The following is a 13,017-nucleotide window of genomic DNA, read 5'->3' as shown; positions in this document are numbered from 1 at the left end:
ACTTAGTCCATATTGCCACAACATAATACAATAGAAAAAAAATGTTCCAACAACATCACATTGTATTAACAACTTCAAGTGCATCTTTCAATTAAATCTCAAATTTTTAATTTATATTTTTTTATTTTGAGTTTAACCAGATCTAACAGATTGATCCAAATTTTGATCCGAACTCGATTGAATAATTTAATCGGACTAATTTTTTAAATTTATTGAGAACAATTGTACAAAATATTTTATATTATCAGTATATTAAAATTAATTTAAGAAAATCTAACAATAATAACGTAACACAATTGTGACAATTAGTCAAAAGTAGGTCCCCAATTTGCAAAATAAGAAACTTAAATGGGGACTTTTAAGGAATTTTTTCGAGCATCTTTTCCAACCTAACCTAAAAGCCTAGGCATCAAAATTGAAAAGAAGTTCTACATAACTTATTAGCTACCTAGCTATCTAAGTTAGAGTGAGAGAGAAAAGTACAAACAAAAGGATACCAAAACTGAAGCAAGACGAGCAAAACTCAAAAGAAATAATCAAAGCAGATAAAAACGTTAAAGGGAAAGAGTTAAATCTTTTGAGAAAAAGAGGAGCTAAACCTTATGATTGTATCTATTATTGAACACTTAGCTGATTAATTAATTCATGGAAACAAGAGTGATCAAGTATTATTTCCCTCTACAGTGTGTAAAGAGTAGCAAGTCCTATGTCAAAAATACATGTACCAAAATACACATTTAAAAGTAACAAGCTAAGTATTGAATCAAACAAATGTCTACAAAGATTTCATGAGATTACCATATATAAAATATTTTTTGAACTACCTTTAATTCTGAAAGAAATTAAACATACTTCCAAATTCTAATCTCAACTTCTTGAGTCTTGATTAATCCTGTGACTTGAATGTCGGATTCCTTTTAAATTTTCATTGCTAGGAAAATGTCAAACTTAGAGTAAGAGAATTGTAACAATTTTCATGTTTCAATAAAATATAATTCTCTGTTCTGAACAAAAGTAATACTTGAGATTATGATTAAATGAGAATATTACGTTATTAGTTAATGGGTATGCTATGTTATTAGTTAAAAAGTATGTTATGTTACTAGTTAACGGACATGTTAGTAAGACTAAGGGTTAAGTATAATTTTGGTCTTCAACGTAGAGGTCGAAAATCGATTTCGTCCCCAACTTGTTTTTTGCTATAAAATGATCCCTCAAGTTTCAGTTTATTTTAAAATCGTCCTTTTTACTAATTTTATTTTTTTATTACTAAATTACTCCTCATTAAAAAAATTATAAAATAAAATAAATATAAAATAAATAAAAAAAAGAAAAGAAAGGGATGCAGAGAAGGGGGAAAGAAAGAAGGGGGGTATGCAAAGAGAAAGGGGGGGAGGGGGAGGGAAGGGAAGGGAAGAAGGGGGGGAGGGGAGGGGTGTTGAGGAAGAAGAGAGGAGGGGTTTTATGCGTAAAGTTAAGGGGAAAGGGGGAAGGGGTTATGCAAAGGGAGAAGGGAGGAGGGGGTTCGGGAAGAAGAGGGGGAAGGGTCTTTGCCGTCGCCGCTGTCGCCACCGCTGCTCTTCTTTGCTCGATGGACGTTGCTCGTCGTCGTTCAGATGGCTCGCCGGATTCTGCTTCTGCTTCCATTCTTCTTCTTCTTCTTTTTCTTTCATTTTGCTTCTATTATATTTGTTGATTTTTTATTATTGTTGATTCTGCTTCCGATTGATTATATTGTTTCATTGTTATTGTTGTTGTTCTGTTTCTGTTTCTCCTCTTGCTTCTTCTATTTCTACTTGATTCCATTGTTGATTCATTGGTGACTCATTGTCGTTGTTGTTGTTGTCCTGCTGCTGCTTCTGTTTGATTAATTGTTGTTGTTGCTTCTGGTTCTGTTTCTGCTTGTGCTTCTGCTGGTGCATCTATTGGTGCTTCTGCTTGTGCTTCTGCATAATTTTGGAGAAGAAGGGGAAGAAGAGGGAAGGGAGGGGTATTTTCCGAAGGACGATTTTAAAACAAACTGAAATTTTGGGGACCATTTTGTAGCAAAAAAAAGTTGGGGACGAAATCGATTTTCGTCCTCTACGTTGGGGACCAAAATCGTACTTAACCCTAAGACTAATAAATCACAAAATTATAAAATTGTCAAATCATAACATTAAATACATATTAAAAGTAGTAAATATCTAAGCCGTTATCTCATAAGGTACAAATAAGGGGGAAAGAAAAACTTGGCAGGTAGCTTCTTCTCAATACATTATTACCTAAAATACTACTGACTTAAACATCGGAGTATTTTGCATGTTGCCCTCCCAACTTGGTTCCAACATTGTCAGATTAGGATCTCCAAATCTCATTAGTTTGTTACCTCAGCAAAAAGGTACGAACATTTGGCGCCGTCTGTGGGGATCCTATGTTGTTGGTTCCAGGGGCGGAGTTTAGTTAAGACAAGGGGGGCCATGGCTCCCCCAAATTTTTGTTAAAAAAATTAGTAGTACTTTTTCAGAAAATAAAAAATAGTTCAGTTAGCTTAAATACTTTACTATGATTTAAAATATCAAAATTCAATCTTCATCTCTTGCTTTTATTGCACAATAATTTTTAGTTTTAAACATTCAAGCCTTGTTGGATTTGGACTGAACTGAGTGTATTCGCATTTTGCAACTATCTATTCAATAAGCAACACTCCCTCTATCTTTGAGTTCAAATATAAAAAATTAGGTATTTTTTATTTATGTAATTTAATATTATTTTATATTTTACTGTTTATTTAATTTAATTTTTTATATAATAAAAAATATTAGAATATTCAATAAGTATTGACATTATTGTATTTGTATAAATTGATAAAAAAAATTCAATAAATATTATAAATTTTAATATTTGTCCTTCTAATTTCTTTTTTACATATTTTACAGGATATATATTCAAATTTTTATACAAAATAATCATGAAAATCAAAGAATTGATGCATTTTTAAGAGCAAGGCTAATATTCAAGAAGGAGAACATATAACTTTTACAATATCAACACCTGTAGATAATTTTTCTACTTTAATGAATCACGAAAAAAGTGAGATACAACCTTTTCAAAAGTTCAAAGAATTGCATCTGGTGAGTTTGACCTTAGGGTGTGTGTGGTTGAAGGAATTATAAATAATTTCTAAGAATTTTAAGATGGAAATATCATATTCCCATGTTTGGTTCAAAGTTTGAAAAGTTATTTTTATGCAAGTTTGATTCTCGGGAATCAAAATACCATCATTTTAATTCCCACCTTCCCCTTGGGTATCCTTGATTCCCATGGGAATGGAATATTTATAACAAAGTAATACTTGAACCACACACACCCTTAATTCTTTAGAACGAGACCTTGGAAAACGAATTTAAATTTCGCAATGGAAAAGTCTAGGGGGCCAGCAACTTTTGTGTTTTCTGGCCAGCACTTAACCATCAAAACAAAAGTGAGTGATCTCTCGTCATTAGATGTAATCTCACACCATTAAAAATACTATTGATGGCCAATTGATGGTTACAAAACACCAAAATTGTTGGCCCCTAGCATTCCTCTTTGGCAATATCACCCAAATTAGAGAGATGAGGTTAGACGAACTTAACTTAAATGGGGTCTATATCAAAAATATCTTGACAATTATTTTCTATCTGCCCCCCAAAATTTTGTTTCAAGCTCCGCCACTGGTTGGTTCCATAGCTAATCATGAGATACAACCAGTAATCAACCTAAACGCTCCTTTCAAGGAACAACAAAATTGAGATGACGGAGATGAAACTGATGTCACCCCACCTACCAATCAGGAACATCAAGTTTCTCCAAGGTTCGAAAATTGCGAGATTCAAAACACTGGAGTTCGTCATTTTGCTGGTTCAGGAGAATAGTACGTTCATGCCATGCAGGAAATGTACCATAGAGTACAAGAATTGAAACGTCGATTGGAAGAGAGATCACAGTCAAGGCAATCCTGGTCTCGAAGTCGAACGACTAGAAGTCGGGATCATAGTCGTGAAAGGAGGACCCCAGAAAGGCCTCATGAACGACGTCATGAAAATGATCATTGACGTTCTCGCTCACCTCAAGGACATAGGAGGGACTCGCCTCAACGTAATGAGGGGCATCATGAACCCGAGAGAAGAGGAAGAACTAACTCTTGTTCAGCCCAGTCTAAAAGGAGACGGACTTTACAAAGGAGTCCAAGTCCTAAAAAGCACATGGATACTCGAGAGCATGTGATTATGGACCAAACTCCATTTGCTCCTATGTCCTTCACGTTCGTTTGCCTAAGAATTTTAACAAGCCAACATATTTTAAGTATGATCAGGAGCACATTAATGCTTTTAAGGCAAGAATGAATCTTGAAGGAGTAGGTGATACGATCCAGTATAAGGCTTTCCTGGTAACATTATCATCAGGTCCCGTTATGGCCTAGTTCAACACTTTGCCTTTCGGATCTATTTCTTTTTTTTTTTTTTTTGCGAACATCAAGACAAAGTTCGTAGCACAATTTACCACCAGAAGAACTCAGAGCAAGCACTTGATTTTCTTACTTGGTGTAGAGCAAAAAGTAGCAGAAAGCATATGAGATTATCTGGATCACTTTAGTAAAGCGCTACTAGAGGTTAACAAACAAACTTTTGAAGTTGTGTGCTTGTGCCTCATAGATGGCTTGTTAAAGGTGATTTCAGGAGACATTTAACTTCTAAGGATGTAAAATGTAATAAAAAAATTCATCCGATAGTTGAAGTATATGCGAGATGAGGACGTATTGAAAGTAGTTTCAACTAAACGGAAAAATCTAGCCCCATCACCTAATAAAACTGGAAGCTCAAGGCAATCCCCTGAAGTTGAAATTTCAGGATTTCTTGAGAGGGATCATTTATCATATTATTGGCCAAAAATATTTAAGCAATCAGGTCAGAAAATATTGGCCTCTACTTGGAATGGATCCTTTAAGGTTAAAGAAAATTTGGGTAAAATGGCATACAAATTAGAGAACTTAGATAGTACCGAAGTCCCGAAAACATGAAATGTTGTTCATCTCAAAAGGTACTACTTTTAAGAAGTATCGATGAAAGAATAAAGGATACTCTTTTCCTATTAACTCGAGTTTTAACGAGGCCAGCATTTGATTTCATAACCATTTCACAATGTCAATTTATTTAAATGCTTTAATACTATTATTTCGAACATTATTGCAAATTCAAAACACGCTAATATCAGTAAAACGGTACAATAAGTTAAAACGCAATTATAACGTAGACAATAAAGTCTATTAGACTTAGCCTGAATAAAGAAACAATTAAAGGCAATTAAGTTTATAAAATAAACTTGTCTCATATAGAACGTAAAAGTTCAAAGCATTAAGCACGGAAAATGTTTAAATACAAAATACTAAGAATAGAAAGTGTTTTAATCCCAAAGCACTAAGTTCAAATTACAAAAAGTAAAAATAATTGAGTTCAATAAACTTAGAAAATTTTTACAAAAAAAAACTAAATTATTTCAATGATTTTTTCATTAACGACCTTTTTGAAAGCACAAATTCTCAAAGGTTGGTGTTCTCATCTTGTAAGGATGTGAGATAAGCATTAAGTAGGCTTTGAATTTGAGTTGTATAACTCTTAAGCTCCTTCTCTCTATTCACGTATTTAGAATGGGAATTTGAGATCTCTTTCTCGGCATCTCTGACATTAGTAGCTGAGAAGAAGATATCATCCTCTAAACTCAGGATAAAGTATCCTCAAGAGGCAACTGAGCCAACCTCGACTCCGTTTTCTCGATCATTAAGAATATACTGATGAATACAGTAGGCTGAAACTCCCTCGAGAGAATACAGCCAAATGAGGTCGGGATCTTGAGACGTCCCCACCAGTTAAGATCGTAATGTTGGAAGATAAAGCCAACCTCCTCCTCATGAAAGGACCACTTTAGAAATAAACTCGGTTTGTCCAGCAAATTTGACTACTCTATACTAAGTGGAAAAGTCAAGAAATTCGAGTTGGGACAGTGCTCAAGATAAGAATAGAATCCATTAAATGCTTGTTAAGTAAGGTCATTAAGTTATGAGCTTGTTAAATTGGGAATGGTTCTGGACAAAAATATAATTCATTAAATTCTCATTAAGCGAGGTCATGAAATCATGATCTTGTTAACATGATATTGATATAACGGTAACATGTAAAAACGTAATTATAAAATTTAAAGGCAATAAAATTTAAATAAACTTAGCCTAAATAATTTTAAATAGCTAAGAGCTACTCAAAAAAATGGAAAAAGAACTTATCCACAAAACAAACCAAAGTAACGAGTGCAAAAATTTTATTTAGGCTTGGTCCATCAAACTTAGATATTCTCGATAAAGTCGCTAAGTCAAAAAATTTGAGTAGGGACACTGTTCTGGACAAGAATAATACTCGAGATTATGATTAAATGAGAATACTATGTTACTAGTTAACAAATATGTTACGTTACTAGTTAATGGGTATATTACGTTACTAGTTAACCGATATGCTATATTACTAGTTAACAGGTATGTTATTAAGAAGACTAATAAAGTCATAAAATTACGAAATTGTCAAATCATAATATTAAACACATACATTAAAGACAGTAAAAATGTCTAAGCCGTTATCTTAGAACGTACAAATAAGGAGAAACGAAAATTTAACAGGTAATTTCTTCTCAATATATTATCACTTAAAATACTACTGACTTAAATATTGGAGCGTTTTGTAAATTGTCCTTCTGACTTGGTTCCAACGTTGTCAGATTAGGATCTCCGAATCTCATTAACTCGTCACCTTAGCAAAAGTTACAAACACTCTTCAAAACAACAACAATAAAACTTTATCTTGTCAGATAAAATCGACTACAATATTGACAATAAAATCATTTACACAATATGTAGAGTCTCAAAAAAAAAATCCTCCTTTAAAAAAAGATAAAATGAGACTTCAATAATAAGTTTTTTTTCTTTATAAAATACTTGGTGTTTTGGTTTTGGTCCCGTATAGTTCCCGTCATTATTTTGCTCTATTAAATGTTAATATGGTATAAGTTAAACAATGATATAATATGGGCCTGTTTGGAAAATTCTAGAAGTAATTTTTTTTTAACTTTTAACTTATGAAAAGTAGTAGTATTAATGTCGGGTGCAATTTTTAAAATCAAATTGTAACTTTCTAAGAAGCTATTTTGGAGCTTATAGAGAAGTTAAAAAAAATGACTTCTCTCATAATACTTCTACTTTTCATTACATTTTTTTAAAATAAGCACTTTTAGAGTTAAAAATCCAAACATAAAATAACTTATTTATAAGTTACTTTTAACAGAGTCATTTATTATTTAAGTTATTTTATCAAAAGGAACTTATTAATTAAGTTAGTTACCCAAACTGGACCTATGTCTCGTCACATGAGTATTTCTATATAGTAAACTATAACATCAACATTTAATATAATAAATTAATGACTACAAAAATTAAATGCATAAATTAGCTTTTACAGAATCAAACCAAAAAGATAATTTATATAAATAATAAAATAGAAAATTAGTATTTTATAAATATAAAAACTTCTTTAAACAAAAATTCCATTAGGTATGTAAAAATTCTTATATTAAACAATGAAATTTGATGTATGTACAAGCTGGCATAGCTACTGCTAATTATATTTAAGCCAAAAACACTGCTTCAAGAGATAAGCAATGATGATTAGTACACTATGCATGATGATAGGGAAAGACACACACATCGTTAAACTCGAAATTAAAGCCCCAAGTGTTGTTCATCTCCCTATCCTCATGCAAAGTCCATCAATCAAAAGACAAAAAAGGTTTTGAGTTTTGAAGTGACAGAAACCAGAAAAGTCATCTTAGTGTCAATGGCATTGTCCCCCAACTCCTCCTTACACAACTTTCTTGATTTCTTCCAAAGCTTATTATTGTTACAATAAAAAAAAAAAAACTTTTATTTCTTATGCACCGTTATTATTACATAGAAAATTTATTAATGCAATTTTGAAAGAGAGGAAAAAGGATAGAGATAGAATAAATTCAGAAAATATTACCACAAATATGATAAAATTGTTATGTATTGACTATTGAGAGCTTATAATATTTGTATCTTTGGTCTAAAAATCCTATTTGATAAAAATAAAAATTCAATACAAGAATTTTTTTTTAAACAGAGGATAAGTATAAAAATAAATAAGATTTTTTATTTTGGAACAAATTAAATTAAATTTATTTAATTTTTATTTATCAAAATATTATAAATTATAAATAATAGAGAAATACAAACACATAGTTTCTTTTAATCATCATATCTCTGACCCAATATCTCTATTTTTATTTAAAATTATGAATTAGCAAATAAGTATTATAAAATTACTTATTAAAAATACTAAAAATAGTACTTTTTTATTTTTTAATGGCATAAATATAGTTAAGAATGCATTAAAAATATATAAAAAAATTCAATGAAATGTTTTATTTAATTTTTGCTTTATTATTATAACAAGTGCTTTTAGGGCACTATACTTATTAACCAAATCCTTAAAAATTAAGATCAGAGTGGTAAACACAGCCAAATGAACAAAAAATTAATACAAAAGTGGTTTGGTTTAACACACCTCAGAGCATCAATTAGTTTAAGTGGCCAACAGCTAAACATGAATTATGGTAGGATTAAAACACGCAAAAATATGACAAGTGGCATATAATTGTGGCATTAAACTAAGGAATTTAAGGGGCCATTAACAATATCAAGACAAAAAAGCCGCAATGAGTCATTCACTCTAAGCTAACAAACTACTCCTATATGAGCTAAATAAAGGTGAATATTATAATGTCTAAAAGGTGGTGTCTATTTACTAAAAAAATTTAAAAATTAATATTTAATTTTAAAAATATAAAAATAAATTATTTTTAAAAATTTAAAATTTACTACACAAAAAATAAATTAAAAAAAATTAAGCAATAATTAATAGGCATTATAGAGTTGGCCCTAAATAAAAGCATGCATAATTCATGTAACTCAAAAACTCTCAAACCTTTTCGCAAAGCCCAAGAAATGATGATGATTGGGTCTTCAATAACTGTCACGTAAGAAGAAAGAGACATTATCAACCAAAAGCCCTTTTGAGGCACACAAATGAGGAAAATATTACCCTAATTGAAAATAACATTGTAGGCCACAAAAGGGACCCAAAAGAAATATGCTTTAAAGTAATTATCAACCACTGAATTCTTAGTTGGTTCTTAAAATTGTATACTTAAAATTTTAATGTACTTAATTAATTTATTAAAATTAATATTTGTTTCACATTATTCTTTTAACTATTTTTCGTTAATTTTGTGTCGATATTGTATACTGACATAAATTATTTCTGTCACGTGTCATTGACGGTTTATATTAGTATATCACGTCAAGACATTAATTGAAAATAGTCGAAAAACTAACATAAGTTACGAAAATCAATTTTAGAACCTAAGTCGAGTAAATTAAAATTTTAGCTACCAATTTAAAATACAATTACAACTTAAGAGACTAACCTAAATATTAACTCAATTATCAACTCTTCACTAAAAATTAATTATTAATTATTGAAGATGGACATGAATTACTTTAGGCAATAGGTATTTTAATTTTAAGGATATAACTAACACGCCTTTAAATAAAAATTTTTAAAATTTTTTTACTTTATAAATATAAAATAAATACATTAAAATTTTGAATTTTAATTTGTATGATTTCTATAAAAGCTTTTTTCGGTAATCTTAAAATATATTCTTGAGACATACGTTAGCTAAATTATTTTTTTAATAAGAAATTTAGATTTCTTTAAAAGGATATAGAAATTTAAATATTTTAAAAAATTTTGAATTGGATTAATTAAATAGAATAAGATTAATCGAATTTCTGGTAACATGACTTAATTAATTAGATAAATGCTAACAATAGTTTTATTATAAAAAAATTATTAACTGAAAATGAGAAATGTCCTTTGGATACCACACAAAAAGAAATGAAGCTCCCATCAAGTGATGCCTATAAAAGTGATGGAATCTTTAAACCCTTCTTGAACAATTGTCTTGTAGTAGTGAAATCATTGAAAAACACCTGAAAGAAAAAGAGGGAAAGAAGAAAAAAAAAAAAAAAAATTTAGGATAATGACAGGATTTGGATCTTCATGTGGAGCATGCAAGTTCCTAAGGAGAAAGTGTGGTAGTGGTTGTGTTTTTGCTCCTTACTTCTCTTATGACCAAGCAGCAACACATTTTGCAGCTGTTCATAAGATCTATGGTGCTAGTAATGTGTCAAGGCTATTGTCACATCTTCCAATCCTTAATAGAAGTGATGCTGCCATCACTATCACTTATGAAGCTCTTGCTCGCATGCAAGATCCTATTTATGGTTGTGTTTCTCATATCTATGCATTGCAGCAACAGGTTTAATTTAATTTATTAATTTCCATTATATTCTATTATGATTTATGATCCCTCACCATTTGCTATATTATATCATCTTTATATCTTTAATTAATATTGATTATTTATCTTCTACTTTTTTTATTTAATCAAATTAAATGTGAAAACATATCTAATATATCTCTAGTTTTGGACGAACTTGTCATATCTGATATATCTATAATAAAATCGTCCTAAACTATTGCAAACTTTTAGTATGATCACAATAAGTTAAATGCAATAAAACTAAAAAGTATCCCATGTGAGTATAACTCTTCTCATCTTACAAAAAATATATATAATTTTAATTTATTATATATTGATTTTTTATTAGAATTTAATTTTGATGCGCTATTAGTGTAAAATAGTTTTATATGTGCATCCAATTATGTAATACTATTTTAATAAAAATAACTACTTTTTACATTAACTATGTAAATGATCATTCAAAAAAACGGATGTGATTATACGATTGTATAAAATACTTTACATGATCAATGTCAGTGTATCAAAATTAAATTTTTTTTATTATTGGTTAAAAAGATAAATAAGACATATATGGAAATTAGTTTGTAAACTACCTATCGTCATAGTTAAAGGCTTTGACGTTATGTTATAAAAATATTTATCTTAAAAATTTAAATTATTAATAAAGATATATAAATAATTATAAATTTAATACATATATTTATCTTATAGAGATGAATATAATAAGGATCAAATCGGATTGAATATGGCCAAAATTTCGATCCGATTCACACTAAAATCAATGAATCTAATATTCACCGTTTTTAAACTTGGATCCAATTCGACATGATCCACATATTTGCGGATCAGATCAAATCGGATATCAAATATAATTGTAAAACATAAAAATATTTTTAAAAGCTTATTTTTATTAAAAAATATCAATAAATCCTTTTTTTCTATTCTTTTAAATATGTTTACTCTTAAAATAATATTAAACATATTTTTTTTAAATAATAAAATTAAAATAATACAATATATATGATAATTATTAATTAAAATAAAACATAAAAAGAATATTTACTTATTTATTTGTTTATTTTTGCGGATTCGTGGATTTGCGGAACCGCAAATATGCGGATATCGACATAAAATTCGCAATCTCATCCTATTAATGTGCGAATCAGATTTGATTCGATCCAATAGCTTTGTAAATTAGATCTTTATTAGTAATTTTTGAATCGAATTCAGATAAACACCACAAATATGCGAATCGAATCTAATCTATGAATACCCTTACCTAGCCGGATTTTTATTCATTGCGAGTTCACATTTAAGTCTTTTCTTATTACTTGCAATTATCGGGGAATCATGTATTAGAATATAATTAGTTCAATCATTGCAAAACTTTAAGAATTGATCCTCACACGAGTTTATTTTCGTACACTTGGTACACGCAAAAACTTTTGACTTTGGAATGATTTTAAATTCAAAACTTTCGTTGAAAATCTAAGGTACGTTTTACTTGTATTTTTACTTTTTATTTTGTCCTTTGTTGTGGGCAGGTTGCAAGTTTGCAAGAGGAGATAGATATTATTGGGAATCTAATGGCAAATTCTACAACTGGTGCTACCAATTGTGGCATAAATAATGTTGAAGCACCAATAACAAAAATGGAGTACTCGAACTGTGGAATACAATATCCTATGCAAGATGATGATGATGCTGTCACAACAACTAATCAATGTTATCAAAATGAAATGGCCAATAATATTCTTTCTCAAGAAGGAAGTATGACACCCCGCCAAGGCTATGGCTCACACATGGATATAGAGCTTCCAAATAATAATGGAAATGGGTTTGAAGGGCCATTTGTATTTGATGACCATCCCAACTTCAATAATAATAATAATCCATTAGAGAAGTTCCTATCTGGAATTGATCAAGAGGGATTCATGAACCACCCGTGATTAAAGCACAATAATGCAATCATAAAGAACTAGGCTTATAGAATTGTCATATGTGACTTTTGCTTAGCACAACTATGGTGCACGAAATATTAATGATGATTACATGAAATGATGAAAACCAATTTTGGTGTGGTATTTGTTTCAATATAATTGGGAGGAGAATCGATATTATTATTGCTCTATATATGTAACTATTTTTTTTTTCCACGGTATCCTCCAACCCGACAGGTCAATAACTAATCCGTCGTGGTACTGAGCTCCGTTTAAAGGTTTGTCGTTGGCCAATGGTTACTGCATGTACAAGGCGGGATTCGAACTGCCAACACTTGCTTAAGCGGACTAGTGAGCTAACTACTAGACCAACCCAACTTAGTTTAAAGCAAAGCATTTTACCCTTCTCTGTCTTCGGGTAGCGTTATGTTTATATAATACCTTCGTCCGTCCTAAGTCAAAAACCTTGGCAAAAAGTGTTAACGACACAATTGAGCATTCTACCTCGCAAAAGCATATGAAAAAGAAAATTTACCTTTTCAATTACTTTGGTCTCTTTCTAAAATTAGAAGATAAGTTATTATTTATTTATATATTAGTAATTTTA

At 30.1% G+C, this 13,017-nt stretch overlaps 1 protein-coding gene across 1 annotated transcript; it reads left to right on the top strand.

Moving 5' to 3' along the window:
- The first annotated feature begins 10,185 nt into the window (after window positions 1-10,185).
- LOC112762844 (LOB domain-containing protein 33-like) lies at window positions 10,186-12,419 on the top strand. Its single transcript, XM_025808672.1, has 2 exons — window positions 10,186-10,464; window positions 12,015-12,419. The coding sequence occupies exons 1-2, from the start codon at window positions 10,186-10,188 to the stop codon at window positions 12,417-12,419; spliced, it is 684 nt and encodes a 227-aa protein (XP_025664457.1).
- The last annotated feature ends 598 nt before the right edge of the window (window positions 12,420-13,017 follow it).

This window comes from Arachis hypogaea, chromosome 17, assembly GCF_003086295.3.
Source record: "Arachis hypogaea cultivar Tifrunner chromosome 17, arahy.Tifrunner.gnm2.J5K5, whole genome shotgun sequence".
Taxonomy (NCBI): Eukaryota; Viridiplantae; Streptophyta; class Magnoliopsida; order Fabales; family Fabaceae; genus Arachis; species Arachis hypogaea.
This window is presented reverse-complemented; position numbering and strand designations above follow the sequence as displayed.